The 27,316-nt window shown below is 38.6% G+C and overlaps 1 protein-coding gene across 2 annotated transcripts in view; it reads left to right on the top strand.

The window, feature by feature from the left end:
* Positions 1–27,316, top strand: part of LOC124589612 (protein FAN-like) — a 201,822-nt gene that overhangs the window by 158,135 nt on the left and 16,371 nt on the right. For both annotated transcript variants that reach the window (XM_047131569.1, XM_047131568.1), the window contains one exon: positions 3,810–3,919. In XM_047131569.1, coding sequence (XP_046987525.1) covers positions 3,810–3,919 — 110 coding nt within the window. The remainder of the gene's footprint in view (positions 1–3,809; positions 3,920–27,316) is intronic.

The following is a 27,316-nucleotide window of genomic DNA, read 5'->3' as shown; positions in this document are numbered from 1 at the left end:
ACATACCATTTGACTCGCTTGCTTTCTCCATCTAAAAACAGTTCATTGAAAAACATGTTGATGTTAGTACTTATGATTTTTGGTCACATGGAGAAGAAATGCAGAAGTCCTTACACTATTTTGTCAACTTACGTCTTATGTAACCTTGAGCTGTCAAAATTTATCAGGGAAAAATGCTAAAACTTGTCTGGAAACCAGGGAATTTCACTTGGTGATACTTGTGGCAATACTGCTTCAGTACAGTGTCTTTATAGGTCAGTAGTGCGTTATACTTATCATACAAATGCATTATGCTTAAAAATTACTATAGAAAGTATGTATAATTAAATAAAAAAGATCAAAGTGAAGAATACATTGTAAATACAAAATCAATTTAAACTAAAATGAAAATAAACAAATAACTATACAATAACATTTTTATCTGTATGACTTGTATTCAGTCAAAGCCCCAAACACGTCATAAACATATATTTAGTACAAAAAATAAAGAAAAATGGACACAAATTTCTATAGCAATAACAAGAAAATGACATTTTTTCTCAATGTGACATCTTTTCAGCCAAAGCCACCATCTTTGTCAAAACACTTTGCACACACATACTGAACACTTCCAGCACATGAACCACTACGAATTTCTTGCACTGCACACGCAGATTTTTAGTTTTGTTCGAACTTTTGCATCCTCCTATCTGGCTGGTCTTCCACATGGGTACTCCACATATTTCAGTGGTCGCAGTGAATGTATGAACAGATCCTTTCCGTGATTGTATGTACAGCGGAGAAAAGAAACATTCATCGGCAAACTTTTTCTCCTGTTGTCTCTCTGTAAAGGATCCAGGCATTGATACCAGCAAGGCGTAGGACGCTGAAAACCACATGCATAGGCCATCTGTGGCAGGCAAACTTTACAGTGTACAAACGAGACATCTGGTCCACAATATCAACTCCAAATTTCCTAGAATTGTAGAAACTCAAAGTTTCAGGGAGTTTCTTCTGTGTTTGTTTGTCCACTGCAACTGACTGGTACACTGTGCTCAACAGAACAACATTGTTCTTGGTCTTCTCCTGATATGAGGTAATTGTTGTGTCACCAGATTTGTATAAAATAGTAGCATACAAAGATCTGGCAGTAGACTTCGCTGATGGAGAAACTTCTCTTCCGGTTGTCTGCAGTGTACCCACCATGGTTGTGTTCTCCCACATCAGCTGCTCTGTAAGATGTTTTGCTGTGAAGGAATTGTCACATGTTGCATTTCTTCCTTTCAAAGTATAATGTTGCACAAGACATATAACAACATGCTCTGCAATGGGTATGTTAGTGGGTCTTTCACTTTGTTTACCCAAGTAAGGAAATCCATTCATCATTTATTTACTACTGACATATGCTGCGGCCAGGACTTCCAACCAAATTTGTCTGGTATATTACTCATGTTGTATGGCCGTCCCCGGTAGCTGAATGGTCAGCGCGACAGAATGTCAATCGTAAGGGCCCGGATTCGATTCATGGCTGGGTCGGAGATTTTCTCTGCTCAGGGACTGGGTGTTATGTTGCCCTAATTATCATCATTTCATCTCCATTGACACACAAGTTGCCCAAATACTTGCATCAAGTGAACAGTCTACCCAACAGGAGGCCCTAGTCATGCACTCATGTGTGTATGTAGTGGCACTGAGCTTTGCATGGGTAGAATTGCTCATCAATGGTTATAAATGCAACTGGTTTGTAGTTCTGGATACAGTTAGATATGAAGTCTAAGTGGGGTAGCTGCTGTGAAGCCTTCGGTCTTAAGTCTTTCGACATGAGTGTACTTGTCATGAAATCTTAAAAATGGCATGACTTAGTGAACTTATTTCTTCCTTGAGACCACAGAAGTTTCAAGGGGAAGTTCTTTCCTCCATATACTCCACGTGCATACATTATAGCTATAGCAGCTTCTAATTAGACAATATTGAGTACCTATGTGTCATTTTGGAGAAGTTCTCAGGCTCGAACTTCTGTAAAGTTTTTATGTTCTGTAGAATATTATTGTCTTATCAACACTCGCCATGCACTCAAGTAACTGCCTGCAACCATAATCTTCCAGGTGCATGCCCTTGTGCAATTCAAGTCCACACTGTTCTATCAGCTGCAGTCTCTGCACTTCCAACTTCCAGATGCTGAGATGGATGTGATTTTTTTCTGATTTTTTCCTCGGCTGTGAGAAGGAATTTGTTATACTACTGGAATCAAACATGTAAACACTGGGTTGTTTGTTTGTTGTTTTACAGGTTCTGAGTGTTCATCTTCTGACTCTGATGATTCTGTTTTGTGGGGCTGATATTCTGTGTAATTTTTGTCATATTTGTCATTTTTATCATCCAACTCATCACATTCAAAAATATCTTTTTCTTCAGAATTTTCTTCTGGTAAACTCTTCACGTAATTCACTAATTTTTCATCTGAACAAAAACACGGGCATGCCATAATGATGAGGAAGAGTGCTAAACTTCTGCAGAGCACGACAGCATGTTGACAGAGAACAGTTACTAAAGTATGTCCATTCTACCACTGAATAAAGTAAAAATGCCTTGTAATTACAAGGTGTTTGTGGTGATAGAACTCATCTTACTATTACTTTGTAAGGTTTCATTTTTAGTTTGTGCACAGCTATGTGAGCAGAAGCTACCAGCACACCAACTTGAAATTCTAAATGGCACAACAGTTCCCTCATACTTCTTACTGAGGCCATTCCAAACTCTCCTAGTTGGGCTTTAGCAGTCGGAGATGGTAGTGGCCAAGTTTGTATGTGTTTGTCGTTTTTTGTCGACGTCTGATGGAGGACTTAGTCAGATAGCTGAATTATATCTAGCATTCCTTATTCAGTTGCCTGTCTGCCACTCAGTGCCTTCTTTAAGTGCTGAGTAGCAGTCTATCCTTTTCATATTGTTGATATTCCATCCAAGATTTTTTATTATTTGATTTCATCTAGGTTTGTTCTCAGTTGAAAGCAATATGCCACCTGCCACACCGTGTGAGCAGTGAGTCAAACTATCCTATGGTGATCACAGCCTACCTAAGGGGATATTTGTTCCCACACAACACCAGAGACAGCACTAGCATCATACTTGTAGTATGTATGGAAGTGAAACATGGACGATAAATAGTTTAGACAAGAAGAGAATAGAAGCTTTCAAAATGTAGTGCTACAGAAGAATGCTGAAGATTAGACGGGTAGATCACGTAACTAATGAGGAGGTATTGAATAGAATTAGGGAGAAGAGAAGTTTGTGGCACAACTTCACTAGAAGAAGGGATCGGTTGGTAGGACATGTTCTGAGGCATCAAGGGATCACCAATTTAGTATTGGAGGGCAGCGTAGAGGGTAAAAATCGTAGAGGGAGACCAAGAGATGAATACACCAAGCAGATTCAGAAGGATGTAGGTTGCAGTAGGTACTGGGAGATGAAGAAACTTGCACAGGATAGAGTAGCATGGAGAGCTGCATCAAACCAGTCCCAGTCTCAGGACTGAAGACCTCACCAACCAACCAAAGCAACCTACACTTGATGATATAGTTTTCTTCTTGAAAATGTAAAATTATGTTCCATAAAGTTTTGGCAGAATAGTAACACTGATTCACTCAAATATAATTCTTATTTGTGTTGCCTCATATATTTTGAATGATCCACTCAAACTTATAAAGAAAACAGAGAGTGCTGAAGATTTTGTAACAAGACCATAGTGTGGCCTTCACTTTATTTGTACAATATCTCTGGTTGTTTTAAAGCAATAGTACTGAAGCTAATGAGTGAACAAATTTAATTTGCAGGTGTCTAGCCTGGGATGGGATGACACTCATTCTTGGAGGAAGTCTTGGAAGTCTGTATATATGGGACTTAGTACAAGTTACACTACTTAAACAAATTGATGCACATGCAGGTTTGTAATTTGTTGGTTTTGTTTCATTTTACAGGACACAGAATAATATGACATTTCTTCACATTTTGCTCATTAATTTATGTAATTGTTATACTAATGCCCAACATATCTTTATTATGAGACTGTACAGGACATTGCCCTGTGAAATATATTCACAAAATTTAACTAAGCACTATTTTCCAATAATTTAGTAACATTGATAGTAATATATTGTAGATTGAAAGGAGAATTCTCATATTACATAATGCTCTCATAGCGTAGATATTTTTTCTGAAGACACATACAGGAAATATTAAAAATGTAATGACTTAAAAATGTAAGAAAGCCTATTATCACAGCTTTAGCTACTTATTTTGCAGCCAATTAAAGATGTTTGTTAGTAAGGATTTCTGTAGATTTGAAAAATAAAATGGAATTCATGCTTTGAAATCGGATGTGATAAATTAACAAGAATGATGAAACAGTTTATGTGTGAAAGGCAATACTTCTCACAATCCATACTAGGTTTATTAAGTTGCTCATTGTTTAAATGAATAACCTTTATCCTGTGCCAAATCTGACATTTTCCAGGTTGTGTTATTAGATTAACTGCAATAATAGTACATTATTATTGTTATTATTATTATTATTAGTAGTAGTAGTAGTAATAATAATAGTGGTAATATACCGTATTTACTCGAATCTAAGCTGCACTCGAATCTAAGCCGCACATGAACTTTGAGACTCGAAATTCAAGGGGAGAGAACAGTTTTAGGTCACACCACCAAATTGAAACAAAGTTGGTCCATTGTAATATGAGACACAATTTAGGTCGAATGAATGACGATACAGCTACAATAGTTTGGTTCGAGTCGTAAGCTTAGCAGTTAAGCTTTACCAGGTAGTCATTGCTATGCATCAGGTGCTCCGTCCGTATTTATACGGGTACCCTTCGTTTTTCACGTGCTTCGTCTGATTTGAATTGATTGCTTATTTTTCTTTGATCTGATAATAAGTGCCGTTCTCTTTGTTATAGGTGTATTTATTTATTTATTTATCTCTTGTTCCGGTGATCCATGTTGTGACAGTATCACAGGATATGGAACGTGTCAATTTTACAAGCTTTTGGCCAGAATTTAGGTAATACATAAAACAAAACAAAAACAGTAAACAGTAACTTAGGTCCCACTACAAAAAAAAAATACATTTTAGAAATAGATAGAGATTACAAAACAAAAAACAGTAAACAATAACTTAGGTCCCACTACAAAAATACATTTTAGAGAGAGATAAAGATTACAAAATAATAAGTGTTACAGAGAAATAAATATTGCAAAATATATGTTTACAATAAAAATATTCGGTATTACAAATACAAATTTGGGCATACATTTGCAATTTACAATACAAGAGATGTTAAACACTGTAGTTCAGGAACTCTTCTAATGTATAAAATGATCCTTGCAATAGGAACTGCCATAAGGTTTTTTTAAACAGGAGATCATCATCTACCAAACACTTAATTCTTGAAGGGAGGGCACTAAAAATCTTACAGCCACTGAAATGGCCTCCTTTCTGCACCATACTTAGATTTGGCTGTTCATAGTGGATATCGTGTTTCCTTCTAGTATTGTGACTGTGATATGCACTATTCAGCTTAAAGATGGATTTTTCTTTCTTTATGAAGCACATCAATGAGAATATATATTGCGCAGTGGATGTAAGTATTTCAAGCTTCTTAAAAAGATTCCTGCATGTCGCTCTAGGATGGACTCCACACATGATCCTTATGGCTCTTTTTTGTACACACAGTACTTTTTTAGCCAGTGGCTGATTTCCCCAAAATATAATTCCAAATGCCATAATTGCATGAAAGTAACCATAATAGGCTGACTTCATGGTTTCCATATTTCTATAAGAAGAAACAATGCGCAATGCATATGTTGCTGAACTTAGTCTTTTGCACGGATCCACGATGTGGTTGGACCAATTCAGTTTGCTATCAATATGCAAGCCTAGGTATTTTGAGGAATCTACCCTGGTTATTGTCTGCTCACCTACCATTACAAATATTTCCTCATCTTTGGATGTTTTGTGGAACTGAATGTATTTTGTTTTACAGTAATTTAAAATAATACCATTAATGTTGAACCAGTTCACCGTTTCATTTAAAACCTTATTTGCCGTTACCTCAAGCTTATCTTCCGAATTATCAATAAGTAGTGTAGTGTCATCCGCGAAAATGGTGAATCTACAATATTCCGTAGAGAGAGGAAGATCATTTATAAATATAATAAAAAGTAGGGGGCCCAGAACTGAGCCCTGCGGCACTCCACATGTGATGGTACCTCATTCTGAAGATATTGGGACACCATCTTGACTATCTACTACAACTTTTTGTTTCCTGTTTGACAGATATGAGTCGAGCCATTTCCCTGCTGCACCACTTATACCGAGACGTGCAGCTTTTTGTAAAAGAATTTGGTGATTTACACAGTCAAATGCTTTTGTTAGGTCACAAAATATGCCAATCACTTTTAGTTTTTTGTTGATAGATTCCAAGAGTTTGCCAGTAAATGCAAATATTGCATCTTCTGTTGACAAACCTTTCTGAAATCCAAACTGACTTTTGCTGAAGCTATTGTGTTCACTGAGATGCTTAACTATCCTGGCATGCATTAGTTTCTCTAAAACTTTTGAAAAGCTTGTCAGTAGTGATATTGGCCTATAGTTAGCAATATCCGTCTTATCCCCCTTCTTATACAGCGGTTTTACAACTGTGTACTTAAGCCTCTCAGGAACTATTCCTTGCTTAAGTGACGCATCAAAAATGTGGCAAAGGACTTTACTTACATGGCTGGAGCAGTATTTTAATAATTTGTTAGAAATGTTGTCAGTTCCAGCAGAGTTTTTACTTTTCAGGGATTTAATAACTCTTTCAATTTCTTGAACAGCGACTGTTTTTACCTTCATGTGTTGCACTAAACCAGGTACTCTAGCTTTCAAAAGATTGATGGCTTGCTTCATGGACCCTTGTAAACCTATTTTTTCTGTTACTGTTAAAAAATTGTAGTTGAATGTGTCTGCAACTGTTTTTGGATCGCTAACAAGATTACCCTCACTTTTTATTTGGATATTTTCACTACTAACTGCATTTTTCCCCATTTCCGTCTTTACAAATTTCCAGATAGTTTTTACTTTATTGCTCGAGTTGTCAATTTCTGTCTTCAAGCACATGTTCTTTGCTGCCTGAATTGTCTTATTCAGAACTTTATTGTAGATTTTATAGTGTGTAATCCTACTGTTATCATTTAAACTCCTGGCTGCAGCATATAGTTCTCTTCTTGTTTTACAAGAGATTTTGATGCCTTTAGTAATCCAAGGCTTGTTTCCAGATTTGAACAGGCTTTCTCTCACTGATTTTTTAGGAAATGCTGCTTCAAAAAGGCTTGTAACTTCATTGATAAATATATTAAATTTTGAATTAACATCAATTGTAGCATATACAGGAGACCAGTCCACAAGCCGTAATTGCTGATTAAAGATTTCAGTGGTGTGTCTGTTTATAATCCTAAATGTTTTCCAAATGAAATTTTCTTTTCTTTGTACATTCATTTGGTTTAGAGTGAGGAATTTCCCTTCATGATCAGAGAGCCCATTTATAATATTTTTCATGGTTAAATTATTGCAAATATCCTTATCTACAAACACATTATCTATTAAAGTGCTAGAGCTGGCAGTTACTCTAGTTGGAGTGTCCACCACTGGTACTAAATTGTAACAGTACATTAAATGTTCAAAATCTGTCTTGTTTCTATTTTCTGTTAAAAGGTATTGAAGTCACCCATAACAATGATAGATTTAGTTTTCCTACATAGGTGGGCCAGAAGTGATTCAGTTTGTCTTAGAAATACATTTAGATTTCCAGCAGGTGCCCTGTAAACAGCCAGAACAATAACAGTTGCACTATCTGCTGTTAACTCAATGCCACACACCTCAAAATGTTGTTCATCACAGTATTTGCTTAAATCTAGGGATTTATACACTATATTATTTTTTATAAATATTGCAACACCACCTTTTTCCATAACAGATCTACAGTAATGAGTAGCTAAACTAAAGTTCTCAATCTGTATCATGTGGATCCCATTCATAATGTGATGTTCTGAGAAACACAGTATATCAGGCTCACTTTCACACTCGTCCTGTAAATTTATTAGCAACTGGTCTAAGCTGAAAGTGCATTACTATACTGTGTCATGCATTGTTTGTCGCATTCTGATAATGAGTGTTCACGACCTGTCGCCGCTCGCGGCATGGCTTGCTTTTGTGCGCACTGCCACTGATTACAATTAAACAAAAAAAAATTAAAAAAAAAAAAAGAAGTGAGGAATCGTCTCATTAGCGAAACAATGGCAAGAGACTGCTATTTGTTGTTATTTACACTGCTGCTTTCTTTGATAATGATCAACGAGAACCAAATAATAAACTGTGTTATAGAAGATGTTCTGAATGACAGTTTAGCGAAAAATTTTCTCCGTTTGGAAATCTTTGCAGACGCCTCTTTAGTACATTACTTTCTGCACAGAAATTAGAGTCATCTTAGATTTAAAAATCTAGTCAATTGCCGTGCTTCATTTCTGACTCTATCACTATTAGGCATAAGAATAATACGAATATAAACATGACATGGTATGTGTATTCTTCTGCGTTTGCTGTTGTCTCACTTGACTCACTCAGACAGGATTTAAATGAGATAGCAGCAAACACGAAAGAATACATGGCAAAATGTTTATATTCGTATTATTCTTATGGTGAAGAGAATACTGCATGTGATTCACAATTCATAAAAGTTCCCATTAGCAACTGTCTCTTCTCACAGGTAGTAAAAAATCCAGAACGTTGAATTGGCCATATTGACAAACATCGCAAACAGTCTTGCCAGTCGGATTTTTGTAGTACATTGAAAAGCTGCTACAGAAGATGTACAATACGGAATTTGTATTTACTCCATTGGATAATGTATTAAAATGCAGTGGTCGAAATTCGGGGCGGAGAAAAAGCTCGTCTTCCACCTTTTTTTTTTCTTTAAATTTATTTACTGACACAGAGGTTTTGGCCCCAGTATTTATCTTTGTGCCTGCAAAGCCTGTGTAGCGCTACATATATTCGACGGCAGAAGTTAGTTGTGGCGGCACCTACCAACATATTTCAGAACATCTGCTTACGTTGCACTCGATTCTAAGCCGCAGGCGGTTTTCTGGATGACAAAAACTGGAAAAAAAGTGCGGCTTAGATTCGAGTAAATACGGTACATTACATTTTTTTGCTAAGCAGTCATAAACAATTCTCCACAGTTTCACTGATTCCTGCTGACAAAGTTATTCATTTTATTTACATGTAATCAATCAACAAACATATTCAAGGCATTAAGATCACCACTTTTTATCTTCTCTGCTGTTGTTGTTGTGGTCTTCAGTCCTGAGACTGGTTTGATGCAGCTCTCCATGCTACTCTATCCTGTGCAAGCTTCTTACTCTCCCAGTACCTACTGCAACCTACATCCTTCTGAATCTGCTTAGTGTATTCATCTCTTGGTCTCCCTCTACGATTTTTACCCTCCACACTGCCCTCCAATACTAAACTGGTGATCCATTGATGCCTCAGAACATGTCCTACCAACCGATCCCTTCTTCTAGTCAAGTTGTGCCACAAACTTCTCTTCTCACCAACCCCATTCAACACTTCCTCATTAGTTATGTGATCTACCCATCTAATCTTCAGCATTCTTCTGTAGCACCACATTTCGAAAGATTCTATTCTCTTCTTGTCCAAACTATTTATCGTCCATGTTTCACTTCCATACATGGCTACACTCCATACAAATACTTTCAGAAACGACTTCCTGACACTTAAATCTATACTCGATGTTAACAAATTTCTCTTCTTCACAAATGCTTTCCTTGCCATAGCCAGTCTACATTTTATATCCTCTCTACTTCGACCATCATCAGTTATTTTGCTCCCCAAATAGCAAATCTCCTTTACTACTTTAAGTGTCTCATTTCCTATTGTAATTCCCTCAGCATCACCTGACTTAATTCGACTACATTCCATTATCCTCGTTTTGCTTTTGTTGATGTTCATCTTATATCCTCCTTTCAAGACACTATCCATTCCGTTCAACTGCTCTTCCAAGTCCTTTGCTGTCTCTGACAGAATTACAATGTCAAAGTTTTTATTTCTTCTCCATGGATTTTAATACCTACTCCGAATTTTTCTTTTGTTTCCTTCACTGCTTGCTCAATATACAGATCGAATAACATCGGGGAGAGGCTACAACCCTGTCTCACTCCCTTCCCAACCACTGCTTCCCTTTCATGTCCCTCGACCCTTATAACTGCCATCTGGTTTCCGTACAAATTGTAAATAGCCTTTCGCTCCCTGTATTTTACCCCTGCCACCTTCAGAATTTGAAAGAGAGTATTCCAGTCAACATTGTCAAAAGCTTTCTCTAAGTCTACAAATGCTAGAAACGTAGGTTTGCGTTTCCTTAATCTAGCTTCTAAGATAAGTCGTAGGGTCAGTATTGCCTTACGTGTTCCGATATTTCTACGGAATCCAAACTGATCTTCCCTGAGGTCGGCTTCTACTTGTTTTTCCATTCGTCTGTAAAGAATTCGCGTTAGTATTTTGCAGCCGTGACTTATTAAACTGATAGTTCGGTAATTTTCACATCTGTGAACACCTGCTTTCTTTGGGATTGGAATTATTATATTCTTCTTGAAGTCCGAGGGTATTTCGCCTGTCTCATACATCTTGCTGACCAGATGGTAGAGTTTTGTCACGACTGGCTCTCCCAAGGCTGACAATAGTCTATGCTAGAACATTGAATAATGGTGCATGAATGGCCTTTAATCACACACAACAAGCTAACACCAGGAAGGATTACATAAAATATCATTGTCCTTATAGTTCAGTTCTTGGTTCCCACTCTTTTTAACATGTAACAACTGATCTGTAAGATTGGACGGTACTGCCAGAATTAATAAAACTTCTTGCTGCCACAAGCATTCTGGTTACTGATCTAAATTTGTCCATACACTGCTGCATCTTAGTTGTGTTACACCTACCCACATAATGCAGTGCTCTGTTTTGACTGACCTCCACTTCTTTGACCACTCAAGGAAACAAAATGATTCTCAGTTTACAAATCCTTATCACTCCTAATGGGGTAAGCTTGCAGCCTGGAACCATAAGCATCTTTACATTGAGAAAATGCTTTAGAAAGTCCATAGGTCCATAAACAGCAGCAGCTTAAAAGAGGCTGCTGAACAGTGACGGAACTCTGGCTCTTTCTTGGAATGTCTTTTTTCTTATCAAAAGAGGGGAAAGATTGTTCAAGAAAGTACCACTATTTTATGCAGGTATAGATCTGTATTGTATTGCCAAAACTCTGAATTCCATTAAGATGTTAATAAATTGCACCCTTTTGATAGAAATGAATACTTACCATCCATAGAATGTGTCTGTAATGTTAAACTGCTTTAGAAATTCTGTTATAGTAACAGACATGCACAACTATTTCTATTCTAGTAAGAGAGGTGTGTTTTAAAGGGATTCCATGATTCATCATCATTTTTACTTCCCATTTATCCTGCATCAGGCAGAGATGGGACAATTGTGGCACTTCTCCACTTTCACCTGTCTTTCCATCATTCGTCTTTAACTTTTTAATCCAGTCCAGATTCCTTATTCCTAAACTGGTCATGATCGAATCAGTCCATCTTGCTCTGGATCTCCCTCTTGCCCTCGAACTTGGGCCCCATCATTGGTGTTGGTATTAATCTGTCTTCCATTCTTCCTAGGTGTCTAAACCATTTTAATGTACTCTTCTCAGATCTGTCATTCAACTTTTCTACTCCAATTTGCATCCTAACATCTTCATTTCTCACTCTGTCTCTTCTCATTTTCATTTCTCCGGAATTTCATTTCACTGGCTTGGAGTCTAGTCTAGTCACAGAGTTAAACTCTATGTAAGTGGCAGCACAGTCCCAGTAGAATAACACGATGTCTTTCAAGTTGAGCGCACACACCAAAAATAAACAAGATTGCACAGTTATGATATGTTCTTATTAGTTGACACTGTCAATGGTGATAATTGATTGCTGTCCCAGTAGATCATTGTGGAGATGTAACACAGGCAACCACACCACATGTAGGTTCACAATAAGAAATAATTACATTGGATTAGATTCAGTTTTTTTCCATAGACCCAAAAATGGGATGATCCTCATGCATGTGTAACATGTCAGAAAGTAAAACATATAAAACATAGAACATTTGAATATAATACTCAGTTCCCTGATCATTTGTTAGGAGATTGTCCAAATATGTGAATACATTACAGTAAACTGGAACTACTAATGAAACTTCCTGGCAGATTAAAACTGTGTGCCCGACCGAGACTCGAACTCGGGACCTTTGCCTTTCGCGGGCAAGTGCTCTACCAACTGAGCTACCGAAGCACGACTCACACCCGGCCTCACAGCTTTACTTGCGCCAGTATCTCGTCTCCTACCTCCCTGTGAGGCCGGGCGTGAGTCGTGCTTCGGTAGCTCAGTTGGTAGAGCACTTGCCCGCGAAAGGCAAAGGTCCCGAGTTCGAGTCTTGGTCGGGCACACAGTTTTAATCTGCCAGGAAGTTTCATATCAGCGCACACTCCGCTGCAGAGTGAAAATCTCATTCTGGAACTACTAATGTTTACAGAATTAATATGTTGTCAGAGTGGAACACTGTTGTCTACTTTCAATAAATTTATAATACACAAAATACCTAATCTTGACTGATGTGACCGAGTGCTGTCAAAACTGAAATCTAACAAACATTTTAACTTAAGTTGGTCTAACAGTCCCTGTTAAGATATTCATTTATAGAGTAGAAGGAGGTGCATATCAGGAAGTTTTTCAGGCTGTGTTTAAAATGTAAACCTAGCTTTTAATAGTTGCTGGCAGTTTATTGAAAGTGTATGTTTCTGAATATTGGACCCCTTTTGGCCACAGTCTTTATGTACATTGTTCTGATTCCTACACTACGTATTGAGATATTATTTGCAACAAATTTCATTAAGGAATAATGTACTGAGAAACAATGGTTAGAATACCTAGTTCCTTAAACAGATTTCTACCTGATGTTTTTGGATTTACGCCACAAATAAGTCTTATTACCCGCTTTGGCACTCTAAAAACTTTTGCTCTGTTTGATGAGTTACCCCAGAATATGATTCCACATGACATCATTCACATTGCAAATTCAGACTTGTGTAGGCACTTCAGTAATTCTGTGGTATGCCCTTCCCAACTGAATTTATTATAGAGTTGTAATCCCAGAAATTTAACTCTGTCAACCTCTCCAACCTGTGTGTCCTCATATGTTGTACATGGACTGGAAGGAAATTTCTTACAGGTTCTGAACTGCATACAATGTGTCTTTTCAAAGTTTATTGACAATGTAGTAGTGTCAAACCATTTATCAATGCCATTGAAAATTTTATTAGCAGCCATTTATAAATCTGTACCTGACTTGCTATTTATTGCAATGTTTGTATCATCTGTAAACAAAACAAGCTTAGCGTTTGACAATGTAACATATGAGAAATCATTAATGTACACAAGAAAAAGCAACAGGCCCAAGAGGGGACACCAATGAACACATTAATTAATTCCCAATCAGATGAAGACTGATTGCTTATTCTACAGGTATCTCAAAGAATACTGCAAATATTGAAGCAAGTAATCCAGAAATCTAAGCAACTTTATTATGAGAAAAAGAGGATTTCATCAGGCAACAAAATAAACACTATATCCCATATAGTGAAGACAGAGACAGGTGGGGCCAAAAAGGAAGAGGGAAAGGTGGCTCTAAAAATAAATGAGACATTGGTAACAAGTGCATGTAGTGTTGCAAACATCTTAAACAAGTACTTTGTGTCTGTTACTGACAACTTGGTGTTATCTGATTCAGTAAACAGTGCAACAGAATATCTGAGACCAGTCTTTATAAATAACTTCAGTAAAATGGAAATACCACTCAAGTGTCCCAAAGAAGTAGCATCTATCACAAAATCCTTAAAACCAAATTATTCTACTGGTTATGATAACATGTAAATGAAGTTAATCAAAGAGTGCTCATGTGCTTTGATTTCTGTCTCAAGTTATTTGTGGAATCAATCTCTTATCAGCAGAACATTTCCTGGCGGGCTAAAATATGTTGAAGTTACGCCTCTTTACAAGAAGGGGGATAAAGAGATGCCATCAAACTATCAACCAATTTTACTTTTGTTGGATTTTTCAAAAATGTTTGAAAAGGTTGTATTCAAGCATCTTCTTAAGCATGTGACTGCAAATAATATATTGTCCAAATCAGAGTCTGGCTTCCTTAAGGATTCTGATATTGAGAAGGCTATTTACATGTACAGTGAGAATGAGAATGTACTTAATTCAAATTAATGATATGAATATAATAGAGGGAAACATTCCACGTGGGAAAAATATATCTAAAAAGAAAGATGATGAAACTTACCAAACAAAAGCGCTGGCAGGTCGATAGACACACAAACAAACACAAACATACACACAAAATTCTAGCTTTCGCAACCAATGGTTGCCTCGTCAGGAAAGAGGGAAGGAGAAGGAAAGACAAAAGGATTGGGTTTTAAGGGAGAGGGTAAGGAGTCATTCCAATCCCGGGAGCGGAAAGACTTACCTTAGGGGGAAGAATTTTGTGTGTATGTTTGTGTTTGTTTGTGTGTCTATCGACCTGCCAGCGCTAATGTACTTAATTCATTAGATAACAAATTACAGGCTACTGGCATTTTCTGTGACCTCTCAAAAGCCTTTGGCTGTATGAATCACAGCATTCTCTTAAGTAAACTAGACTATTATGGTGTCACTGACAGTGCTGTGGAATGGTTCAAGTCTTACTTAACTAACAGGAAACATCAGAGCTGTTCCTTGATAGTAAATACAGTCTCCTTTTTGTCCCACATGAGATTTTCATTCCTTTTGTAATCCATGGTTTATTTTTAGACTTCTGTTTGATTTGAGTTACCTTTAAGAAAAAACAATTTTCAGATGAGAAACTAATTTTATTAATGAATACTTTGTATTTTCCATTTGAATCAGAAGTATTGTAAACATCTATCCAGTTCATGTGTTTAAGCAGTCTCCCAAAAATTTTCAATTTTTGACTGATTTATTGCCCACCTCTACTCAGATTTAATAGATTTTTACTCTGACAAGTTTCAACATTTAACATAAGATGCTGCATATCATGATCAGATAGCGGATTTACTATTGGTTTTGTGATATGACTTTGTTCGCTAGATTTTCTACAAATATGTTATCAATAGCCATCTCAATTTACTTACCCTAATAGCAAAGTTCACAGTAGGAATTAAATTGAATGACAGTGTTACTGATTGCAATAATTGGTCACTGGCAGAGATTTTCATTAAATCCACATGAAACTCGCCAGCAACCAGTATTTACTTGTTTTTTACTGTGAGTTGGAACAACAGAGCTTCTGGATATTTTAAAAAGTTGTTAAAGTTTTCTGAGGGTACTCTGTGTATACATCCTGTTATGCAGGACTTATTATGAAATACTACTCCTGTCACACAAACTTCTAAGTGCTACTCTGAGCAAAATTTATTAATATCAGTATTCTTGAAATTAAAACAGTTTCTGACAAACATGGCAACTCCTCCTTTCTTCATATTTTCTCTACAGAAGTAAGAGGCTAACTTGAATCCTGTAACATTCAACGTATCTGTACCAGTGGTCACATGATGTTCAGAGAGGCAGATTATATCAACTGATTTGCTCAACTCTAATTCTTCAACATGAATGAGCAACCCATTAAGATTGTTAAGCTTTCGTGGCCACTTGTTGACGAACTATCTATTGGCTTAAGTCTTGGGTTCTTCGGCCGACGTTTTTCTGATGGTTTTAGTGACGTTTTCCCAGCATGAGTTGCTGGCATTGTCCATTGGTGGCCAACTTCTTCATGGAACATTTTGAAGCACAGGCACTGGACCTGGCAACTTGTAAATCTCAGGTGAGATACAGATACAGCGATGATACTTTCATTGTGTGGAGTTATGGTGAAGAACAGCTCGGCGACTTCCTAAAACACTTGAACAGCTTCCATACCAACATAAACTTTACCATGGAAGTAGAAAAGGACAAAAAACTACCATTTATAGATTTGCTGGTTACAAGGGATCGCGAAAACCTGTGACACAGCGTGTATCGAAAATCAACAGACATGGACCGATACCTGCACAAACTATCAAACCACCATCTCAGCCAGAAAAGAGAAATGATAATACACTTATAACATGAGGAGGACGAATATGTGAGCCGCAGCACCTCAGATGTGAAATGCAACACCTGGAAAGTGTTCTGAGGAGGCAATGGGTACTCCACAAGTTATGTTAGAAGTGTAACAGAGCCAAACACTCAGCGAAGTGACAAATCAGAAAAGGAAATGTTGGGTATGGCCTTTCTGTCATACATTCCCAGAGTGATGGACAGAATTGGCCATATACTACGTAAATGTGGCGTAAAGACCGTTTTCAAACCAACGAAGAAGATCAAAGAATGTCTTAGATCGGCAAAGAGAAAAGGGACCCATTTGCAATGTCGAGAATATACCACATACCATGCACATGTGGAAAAGTTTGTTGGAATGCCTGCCAGTCAACACCAGGATCAAAGAACATAAGTGACATTGCTGGTTGGGGCAGGTGGGGAAATCAGCCATGGTAGAGCACACACTGTGTGAGACCGACTACATAGTACAATTCACCGACACGTAAGTTCTGCCTGTGGAGAAGCAGTATCACTCCTGTTTGTTCAGACAAGCTATAGAAATACAAAAACATGGGAATAGCTTCAACAAGGAAGAAGAAGGCCTTAAGGTAAATTGATCCTGGTTTCCCATGCTGTAGTGAACGACCGTCGTCGGTAGCAAGAGGAGAACTGCACCAAAAAATGACCGTGGAGAAGCCCTGAGATGTTGGCACGCCAGGTACATATAGTCTGCAGCTGCGAGCTTGGCTCCAATTCATCACCATCAAGGGGAGGGTGAAGCTCTGACAATGCCAGCAACTCGTGCTGGTGAAACGTCAGTATAATCATCAGACAAACATCGGCCGAAGAAACCAAGACATAAGCCAGTAGGCAGTTCGTCAACTCATTAAGCTTACCCCCTGGGTCCTCAGATACTCAGATGCAATAAGGATAACTGATTTTGGGCGCTGGCTGAATTATAACTGGAAGAACCTAATTTTTCTGTTAATTTTTGAATATCTCCAGTTTCAATCAGTGGCTGTTTGCATGAATAGTGTACATTAAAATTTGCTTTCAGGCTGCCTGTTTTATCAATGTGAATTTCATTTTCAACCTGTCTGTGAAAATCTTTTCTTTTTGCCCTCCCTACCGTAAAAAAAAAAAAAAAAAAAAAAAAAAAAAAAAAAAAAAAAAAAAAAAAAAAAAAAAAAAAAAAAAAAAAACTGCTGTTCTGTCGCTTGTAGCCACTGGTACTTTACCACATGTGGTAGTACCCCTCCCCCTTAAGTTGTTTGCTGCTGACCTAGACAGTTTTCTCTTCCCTGTTGAAGTGAAAGCCATGCCTAGTATAGTCCCACCTACTGATAGAGTCAACAGGAAAGTTTGTTACGCCCTGTCTACTCCTGCTTCTTCTTGTGGCTCATCAGTTTCCACACCCTGGAACTAACAATATTATGGAAAGTCATACTCTTCTCATTCACGGCAAACAAATTTTAGCTTTAGTCTATAAGCTAAACAAGAAAAACTTCCTAGACTACTCAATTAATATATTAAATTTCTCAGAAAGTCTTGCCTAAAGTTTGGATACTAATTCAAAATTTGCAGAGAAATAGAAACAATTAAATCTGTATTGTTTCTAAGGTGAAACAAAGGTAAACAAAGAACTGAGCCTACACTGTATGAACTTTTCATTTATTTCTGAACTTTTCACTTTGACTATTTGCTAGAGAGTGAATGGATAGCATGTAAGAATACACTAACAACACAAACTGTGCTTCATTGAAATAATCACATGACTTAAATTGTACAATAACATAAACAAAACCTAGGCGAAAATTCACACGCAAGAAATGTTCTCTTTTTCTGAAAAATACGCAGATAAAAATGAAACCTTCAATTGATGGATTACAATAGGTATTAATTTACTTATTTATGATATAATATTGGCTTAATGAAATGTCATTACACAGTTAAACACTTATCTTTATGAGAGCTCTGAATGTACACAACTTGACCTAATGTCCCTGAGTTATTAAGAGACAAATGACAGGATGTGAAATCTGGCTTGAGCGTGGTACATGTTGCTGAACTGTCACTTCTACTGGACTCATTGCAATGAACTTTCCCATACCAACGAACACAGTTGTTGCTTCTGTGCTTTCTGGGTTCATACTGCAGACTCTGCAGTTCAGATCACCTTATAGACGTGCATAAGACCAAACTCTAATTTTGTGAATTACATAACACTTTGAAAATCGGCATAGTTGAATTTGACTGTTGTGAATGAATTGCAAACTTTTACTAAAATTTAGCTTATGAGAATTGGTACTGATTATAAATGTAGAAAAATATATGGACACCATTAAGCGTCTTCAATGTGAATCCCCTTGTTTACAAGTATAAGCACCATATTGAAAACATAGCTAATCACATGGAATTATTAATTAGTGAGTTAATAAACTAGTTCAGTATGTCATATTGTACACAAAAATTAAAGTAACAGAAGTACGTAGTTGAAGGTCAGAACCTAACAGTGCTTAGGGCAAAATCTGCAGTGAAAACTGCTATTATCTCAGAACTTCAAGTTTAATTGTTTCAGAGGATAATTAGTTTCAGGTAATTTTACTGGAAAATTAAAATTCTTAGTTTTTGAATAGTGTATGTCATCATATTGGATTCTGCTAATTAGCCCATAGGTTTTTTTTCCACTTACCAAACTGTAGTATTAGCTCTGTAACTTTTAATTAACATTATCTGTACGCAAATTAATGGTATCAATCAAATAAGTGCAGTGAGACGAATAAATTTAACAATGAATTTAAATTGAACTTTGCTTGGTAACTGATTTGCAGGTTTTCATTTACTTATCAGATGTTATATAAACAACTATTTGGAGATATAACAGCTTGCAAAAAAAGTCAATAATTATTGGGAGCCAGTGAAATAAGAAATGGGAATTACCCACTTCTTATGCAAGGTCCAGCTACCTTTATCACCTTCACACTTATTTCATTGATCTCATCAACCTTTCCTGTTTTCATCCTTCTGACTGATAGTTCCACTTATAACATTATAATATCTTTCTCTTCTTCCAGGTCCAGGCCCCCTGCCATGCTTCTGTCCCTCTTCATTGTTATTTTTTGCACTTTCCAGTTTGTCAAAGTACTCTTTTTCCATCTTTCCTTATTCCTCTGGCGGTATTATTACCTCTCCAGTTTCCCTTTTCACCAGCTTTTTGTAAGTGCTTCTCTTCCTCTTATACCTTGTACAGCATCCTGTTACTCCTATTTACATTAAAGGGGTTTCATAACTGTAGACATGAAAAAAGTGAAAAGAAGGGCAAGAAATTGAAAGAATGGCATGTGAAACTGACCACACGTTGACGATCTGTTTAAAATTGGCGCATTGTGCCAATGGCTTCAGCATAACCAACAAAGGGGTAGCCCACTGACTAGACGAAATATGAGAAAAATACTGAGTTCCTACCATCACTGTAAATCTGCCCTGACCTTATCACATTGTCATGCGTGGAGAAAGGAATGGGGTGGCGATGACAAAATGTTGGTATTGCTGACAGCTGAAAGAAGCCAGGGGATTCAAAATTTTTTGCTCAACATAAAGGTATTTTGAAACAGCTGGCCATACAACCATAGTAAATAGTCCAAATCTTGAAAGGAGACCAATTGGGATACTAAATGGACTTCCTCAACTATCTGGAATCCAAAAACAAGACAGACATCTAGCCCAAAGGTTTTCACACAAATAGTTAATTTTCTGCTTGTAACTTTAACAGTAAAGCACACCATGATGCAGAACACCTCTCCTGCAGCATCTGCAACTGGAATTGGTTTCACATCTCAGTGATGCTTTCACGCTTGCTAAATGAACCTGTAATGAAGCACGCTGCTCTTCTTTGGATCTTCCATATGTCCTCTGTCAATCCTATCTGGAACAGGCTCCAAACTGATGGGAAGTATTCAGTTATTGGTCAAATGGGGGTTCTGTGAGCTACTCCTTTATGGGTGGGGACTACATTTCCTGAGGATTCTTTCAGTGAAAATCAGTCTGCCATCTGCCTTACATGTGATTAATTTTATGTGGTCATTCCACATTAAGTCGCTTTGTACACATAGTACACATATTCCCAGATATTTTATAGATGTGACTGCTCCCAATGATTTTCCTGTGATAGTCATACAATAATGGGGCCTTCTGCCTATTTATGCACAATACATTACAGTTGCTGAAGTTGAGAGTCAATTGCCAGTCCTTGCACTGCATGTCAGTCCTCTGTAGGTCTTCCTGAATTTTGCCAGAATTTTCTAGCCTTGCAACTTCTCTGTTTACAGTAGCATTATCCAAAAAAGGCCTCATAGAAGCTCTGACTTTATGCACTAGGTCATTTATATACAATGTGAAAAGTAATGGTCCTATAACACTCCCTTGAGGTGGTACCAGAGCTAATTTTACACCTGAAGATTTCTCTCTGTTGAGAATGACATGCTGCATTCTGTTAGCTAAAAATTCTTCAGCCCAATCACACATCTGGCCAGATATTCTGTATGCTCATATTTTGTTCATTAGGCAGCAGTGTTTGTGAAGATCCTGTATCCTTCCGCATCACAATATTGTCTATATCATTTGTAAGCTTATTGCTTGCCATCACCACAAAGTATATGTTGTATCAATACAGCTACCGCTGGTTTAGTCATGTCCAGCATTTTAGAATAATCTTTGCCCACTGGTAATTCTTTCTGATATAGTGATTGTACTTTGTGTGTACATTTGACATAGCACTATGTAACGAGAGAAGGCAAGAATCTCACTGTTGTTGGGCTGCTGCACTCACTAATGTGTTAGGACTAATTATCAGTGTCGTGTTCTCATGACCTTAAGCTTTCACTGTGAAATGATTAATATTGTATGGAGACATATGGGATGTTGATAAGACTGAGTGTAGTTAAACAATGGAAACTCCAACTTGGAATATAATAGTATATTGTCACATAGAAGAAGGTGTAATTAGATGAATGACGAACACTAACTTCACTTAACGAAGGTTTATTCAGCACTGGCACTTACAAGAGTGCGGAGCGAACTGCCTCAGGCCAGAACACATACAGTGCGTGTGTGTGTGTGTGTGTGTGTGTGTGTGTGTGTGTGTGTGTTTATATATATAATAGAAGGAAACATTCCACGTGGGAAAAATTATATATAAAATCAAAGATGAGGTGACTTACCGAACGAAAGTGCTGGCAGGTCGATAGACACACAAACAAACACAAACATACACACAAAATTCAAGCTTTCGCAACAAACTGTTGCCTCATCAGGAAAGAGGGAAGGAGAGGGGAAGACGAAAGGAAGTGGGTTTTAAGGGAGAGGGTAGGGCGAAGGCATGTTTGCGGAGGGAATGTAAATAAAACTTAATGGGGTCGTTGTGGGGGTGTTGTGAGGGTGACATGGTATTAGAAGGTGGAAAGTGTAACATGAGGTGAAATGAAAATGAAATTAAAAATATATGGGGAGAGATAAAGGTGAACCGGAAAGTAACTGGGGATCTGGAATGAAAAAAGGCGAAAAGGTGTTGGTTACAGCTGGGCTATGTTGGACTTGGGTTGGTAGACAACGATGTGCATAAAGGTTAGGTGGTTGTGTTGCCGCCAAAGCACGTTAAAGGACGGAGAAATTCGGGAAATTTTCGAAAAAACTGCGTGTAGTATATTAAAAGGAGTGGTATTGTGGTGGCAGATTATGAAAATGAGGCTAACAATTGTCTGACGAAGAAATAATGACGTTAAAAACTGTGGGAAGCGGCTAAAAATTTTAAGTGATGTGGGAAAAACGGAAATGGAAATAAAGCGAAAGTTATTAGAACTGGCCAAAATGGTTGTTTAAAAGGTGAAAGGAGCTGTTTGTGAACTAGAAATGGTGGATATTATAGCGGCGGTAGTGCTGAAAGCGGCAAAAAAAAATTTTTGGTTATGGTTTGGAAGTGGGTTACGTATTATTGAGTATATATATAGGCGGGATAAAATAGTATAGCAGATTACGGTGAAAAGGAGAAGGTGAATACAAAGTGAAACTACTGGCAAAAACAGAAAGAGGAAAATAAGACGACAGAAAAGATTTCGAAATGCAACAGTGACAATAACAAACGTAATTGTTGGATTCAAATTAATGATATCAATATAATAGAAGGAAACATTCCACGTGGGAAAAATTATATATAAAATCAAAGATGAGGTGACTTACCGAACGAAAGCGCTGGCAGGTCGATAGACACACAAACAAACACAAACATACACACAAAATTCAAGCTTTCGCAACAAACTGTTGCCTCATCAGGAAAGAGGGAAGGAGAGGGGAAGACGAAAGGAAGTGGGTTTTAAACCTTAAAATGTCTGCTTGTGTCTGTATGTGTGGATGGATATGTGCGTGTGTGCGAGTGTATACCTGTCCTTTTTTCCCCCTAAGGTAAGTCTTTCCGCTCCCGGGATTGGAATGACTCCTTACCCTCTCCCTTAAAACCCACTTCCTTTCGTCTTCCCCTCTCCTTCCCTCTTTCCTGATGAGGCAACAGTTTGTTGCAAAAGCTTGAATTTTGTGTGTATGTTTGTGTTTGTTTGTGTGTCTATCGACCTGCCAGCGCTTTTGTTCGGTAAGTCACCTCATCTTTGTTTTTTTTATATATATATATATATATATATATATATATATATATATATATATATATATATATATATATATTGGATACTTGTAGCATGTACTCAAATCGTTTAGCATCATAACCACTACCCCACGGTGCTGCTCAGCTTCTTGTGCGACATTTCTCCCTCCTTAAGAGAACAGCGTCTCGATGTTACGTCTTCCTAGTCCAGGAACCAGTCATCGGTCCTGCATACTCCGACTCCTGATAACTGATTCTCACCCTGGTGGTGATCTTCTTAGAACTTCTTTTGCCGCTATGCTCTTTGTCACCTTTCCGCTTGTTGCCTGTTGCTGGAGCTTTGAATTTACCCTAGGTTGCAGGATCCTTACAGGGCTTCATTTGAAGGACATGGACCGTATCTCTGATCTTTCATCGTCTTGTGTCAGGTTCAAAATCTTCAACTTCATAAGTAACATCAGACAACTGTCTTACAACCTTATAAGGTCCAAAGTAGCACCTGAGGAGCTTTTCAGAGAGAACAGCCTTCCGAACAGGAGTGAAGATCCAGATGAGGTCACCAGACTAGTAGACTACCTTCGGCAATCATTTTCTAGAGCCTTCTGCGTGTCGAGTCAAGCTAACTGCCGAGCTTCCTCAGCTCTGGTCAACATCTGGCTGACGTAGTCATCGTCCAGGTCATCAGGATGTAACGGAAACACAGTGTCCATCGTCGTAGTCGCCTCACGCCCATCCACCGGGAAAAACGCGTAAATCCTGTGGCGTCTTGTTTGGTGGTGTTGTAGGCAAAAGTCACGAAAAGTAGCAACTCATCCCAGTTGCTCTGCTCAAGATTGATGAACATAGATAGCATGTCGGCCAACATCTTATTGAGGCATTCAGTAAGCCCGTTGGTTTGCGGGTGGCAGGCAGTCGTAATGTGATGGGTAATGTTGCACTGACGACGTATATCTGTCCCAAGATTCGATTGAAAAACTTTCATGACCTTGGGGCACCGTGTTTTAATACAATGTCTTCTACGATGAATTTGACTACCTCGGATGCTTCTGCTGTTTTCACAGCTTTTGTAATTGCATAGCATGTCAGATAATCAGTGCAAACAATAATCCATCTATTGCCACTAGCAGACATTGGAAATCGTCCGAGGAGGTCAATCCCAACACACTGGAAAGGCATTTCGCCTGGTGGAATTGGTATGAGTCGGCCAGGTGGTTTCTGAGGAATTGCCTTTCTCCTTTGGCACTCTCGACAGTGCAACACATAGTGACAGACACTCCTAAATAAACCTGGCCAGAAAAATCTCTTGCGGATTCTATCGTATGTCTTAATAAGTCTTAAACGTCTGGACTCAGGTGTGCCATGGAATTTCTGCAGAACATCTAAGCGTATGTGTTTAGGAATCACTGGTAGCCACCTCTTTCCAAACGGATCGAAGTTTTTCTTGCTAAGTAATCCATTAACTACCTTAAATTGTCCTTTCACATCCTCTGGCCGATTTAAGGCAAGCATAATGTGAGATATCTTGGCATCCTCCTCCTGCTCAGCACAGAGATCCTGGAGTGCAGCGAGACAGTCACTATCTTCAACTTGATGGCCTTGCACAGGGTTTCTTGGTTGGCATCTTGGTGTTTTCTTCCACTTTTGTACACTATGGTAATGTCACACTCTAGAAGACGTAGTGCCCACCTGGCGAGTCGTCTTGTTGGATCCTTAAGACCTGTCAACCAACAAAGTGAATGATGGTCTGTAACAACTGTGAACGGCCTTCCATAGAGATACTGTCAAAATTTGCACATGGCCCAGATCACAGCAAGCAAGACATTCTCTTTCTGTAGTTGAGTAGTTTCTCTCAGATTTTGTAAGTGTCTTAGAAGCATAGGCTATAACCTTCTCTTTTCCATCCAGAATTTGCATCAGAACAGCACCGATCCCATACCCAATGGCATCTGTGTGTAGCTCTGTAGGTGCTCTCTCATCATACAGACCAAGTACAGGATCAGTCGTCAGAGCTTTTCGCAGCACATCAAAAGAATCTTGTCAAGCACCACTGCCAGATAAATTTAGCATCAGCTTTTATCAATTCTTGGAGGAGCCTGGCTTTGATACAAAACTCTTTGATAAAATAACGGTAATAAGAACATAATCCGAGAAAGCTTTCACACCTCTAATACTTTTAGGAATAGGAAATTCCATTATAGGTCTCACCTTTTCCGGGTCTGGCCACACACCTTCGTTTGACTCAAGGTGACCAAGTATTTTGATTTCTTTTGCTCCAAAGAGACACTTTCTTGGATTAAGTTTCAGTCCGCCTTGTTGGAGACACTTAAGAATGGCCCTCAGTGTTTTTATGTATTCATCAACACTATAATGTCATCTAAATAACAAAGCCACATCGTTCACTTCACGTGCCCTAGAGGATTATCCATCATCCATTCAAAAGTTTCTGGTGCATTACACAAACCAAATGGCATTACCTTAAACTCATACAGGCCCTCAGTGGTGATGAATGCAGTTTTCTCATGATCAGCCTCATCTACTTCGATTTGCCAGTATCCTGAGTACTTGTCCGTGGTTGAGAAAAACTTAGCCCCCTTCAGACAATCTAGTGTATCATCAATTCGTGGAGGAGGGTAAACATCCTTTTTAGTTATCTTATTAAGCTTCCTGTAATCAACACAAAAGCGCCAATTGCCATCCATCTTCCTGACGAGGACCACTGCTGACGACCATGGGCTCTGCGAAGGCTAAATGATGTCATTCTTCATCATTCTCTCTACCTCGTCGCGAATTATTCGACGTTCAGTTGATGACACATGGTATGCTCTCTGGCTTATTGGTTGATAGTCTCCAGTGCTAATCCGGTGCTTCACCGTTGATTTGCCTAATTTGCTTTTCACTTGTGGATTGAAGCATTCAGAGAACTCTTGTAGAATGGCAAGTAGCTTCTTTTGTTGTTCCTTAGTGAAATCTGGTGATAGTCGAGCTAGAAGATCTTGTCTCACGGTGGTAGTGCTAATTTCGCCCACAGACTCGGCATGGGAGGTTTCTATGATGCTCAGCTGTTCTTCAATTAACAGCTCAGTGTTTGCTACGTACATGCGTCTTGGAAGGATCTGCAGTTCTCAGCGACAGTTAACTATCCACAATTCACCAAATCCATTCTTAAATGAGATGACAGAGGCTGGGATGACTAAGTTATTCTCCAGTGGTATGCTTCTCTTACATTCCACTACAAGATCCATGGGTTGATGCATGGCATGACACATGACAGTTACCTTTCTAGCACTGACTACAGGAATGATCACTTCATCCAGCACACATAGTTTCCACACACTCGGATGCGCACCTTCCTGTCCACAGCATCTCATCTCGTCTAGCATAATCTTCGAGTGACCACAATCTATAATTGCCTGAGAAGCTTTCAAAAAGTCCCATCCAAGAATCGTGTCATGACTACACTCTTGTAAGATGATGAATTCTAAGGGCTGTGTAGGGCCACTTATACCCACACAAATCGTACATCTTCCTGTAGGTTTTACATATTTCCCATTAGCCACCTTGTTGTCGACAAATATGGTTTTCTGTAACTGGCGACGGTACTTCTCCAAAATGACTGAATGTAATGCTCCAGAGCCCACAAGAGCTTGGGCTGGTCGGCCATCCATGAGGATATCGAGTTAGTTTCCTATTGTTTTTGTGGTGATCGACGGCGGAGGATTTTTCTCTTTGGCAGCCTCACCTCCAAGGAAGATCGCACCCTATAGTTTTCCAGGTTGCGGCGGCTAGGTGATCGGCTGGAGCTTCTAAACAGTGATGGAGACCTTGATTGGCGTGCTGGGGAGCATCCTCTCCAGCGGCTAACTTGCAGCGATGGTGACCCACGTCGTCCTGCACCCACATTTTCTTGTTCATCTTCGTCGTCCCGGAGTTGGTGTCGGCTAAGAACAATCTGCTGTTTTCTCGCATTGGCGTCATCAAATATCCACCGCCTTTCTTGACAATAGCGCACCACATGTCCCGGTCATCCACAGTGGAAAAATACTGGTTGGTTATCCTGGGACCTCCAAATGTCAGTCTTCCTTGGTGCCCAAGCAGGTTCCTCATATGGCATTGTAGGAATGTAACTCCACCTGTGTCTTGACTTTTTCGCCATTTTAAAGGGCAATAAAGGACGAGAGATTGGTCTGTCCCACTTCCTCCCTTATGACCTCTTGAAGTATCTCGGTTTTTTGCTCGCCGCGCAATCCAAGTGCCTTCTGAACTTCCTCTCTCACTATCTGACATAGAACACTTTGTCCTGCTTGCCGTGATCCAAAACTTTTAGTATGTCATGTGAGGCAAGTGAGTTGGGTTTTGCATGTTCGATGTTTTTGAAATCTATGCTGGTTGGCATGG

This window comes from Schistocerca americana, chromosome 2 (genome assembly GCF_021461395.2).
Source record: "Schistocerca americana isolate TAMUIC-IGC-003095 chromosome 2, iqSchAmer2.1, whole genome shotgun sequence".
In the NCBI taxonomy this organism is placed as follows: domain Eukaryota; kingdom Metazoa; phylum Arthropoda; class Insecta; order Orthoptera; family Acrididae; genus Schistocerca; species Schistocerca americana.
The sequence above is the reverse complement of the archived record's forward strand: the minus strand, read 5'-3'. Positions and strand labels throughout refer to the sequence as shown.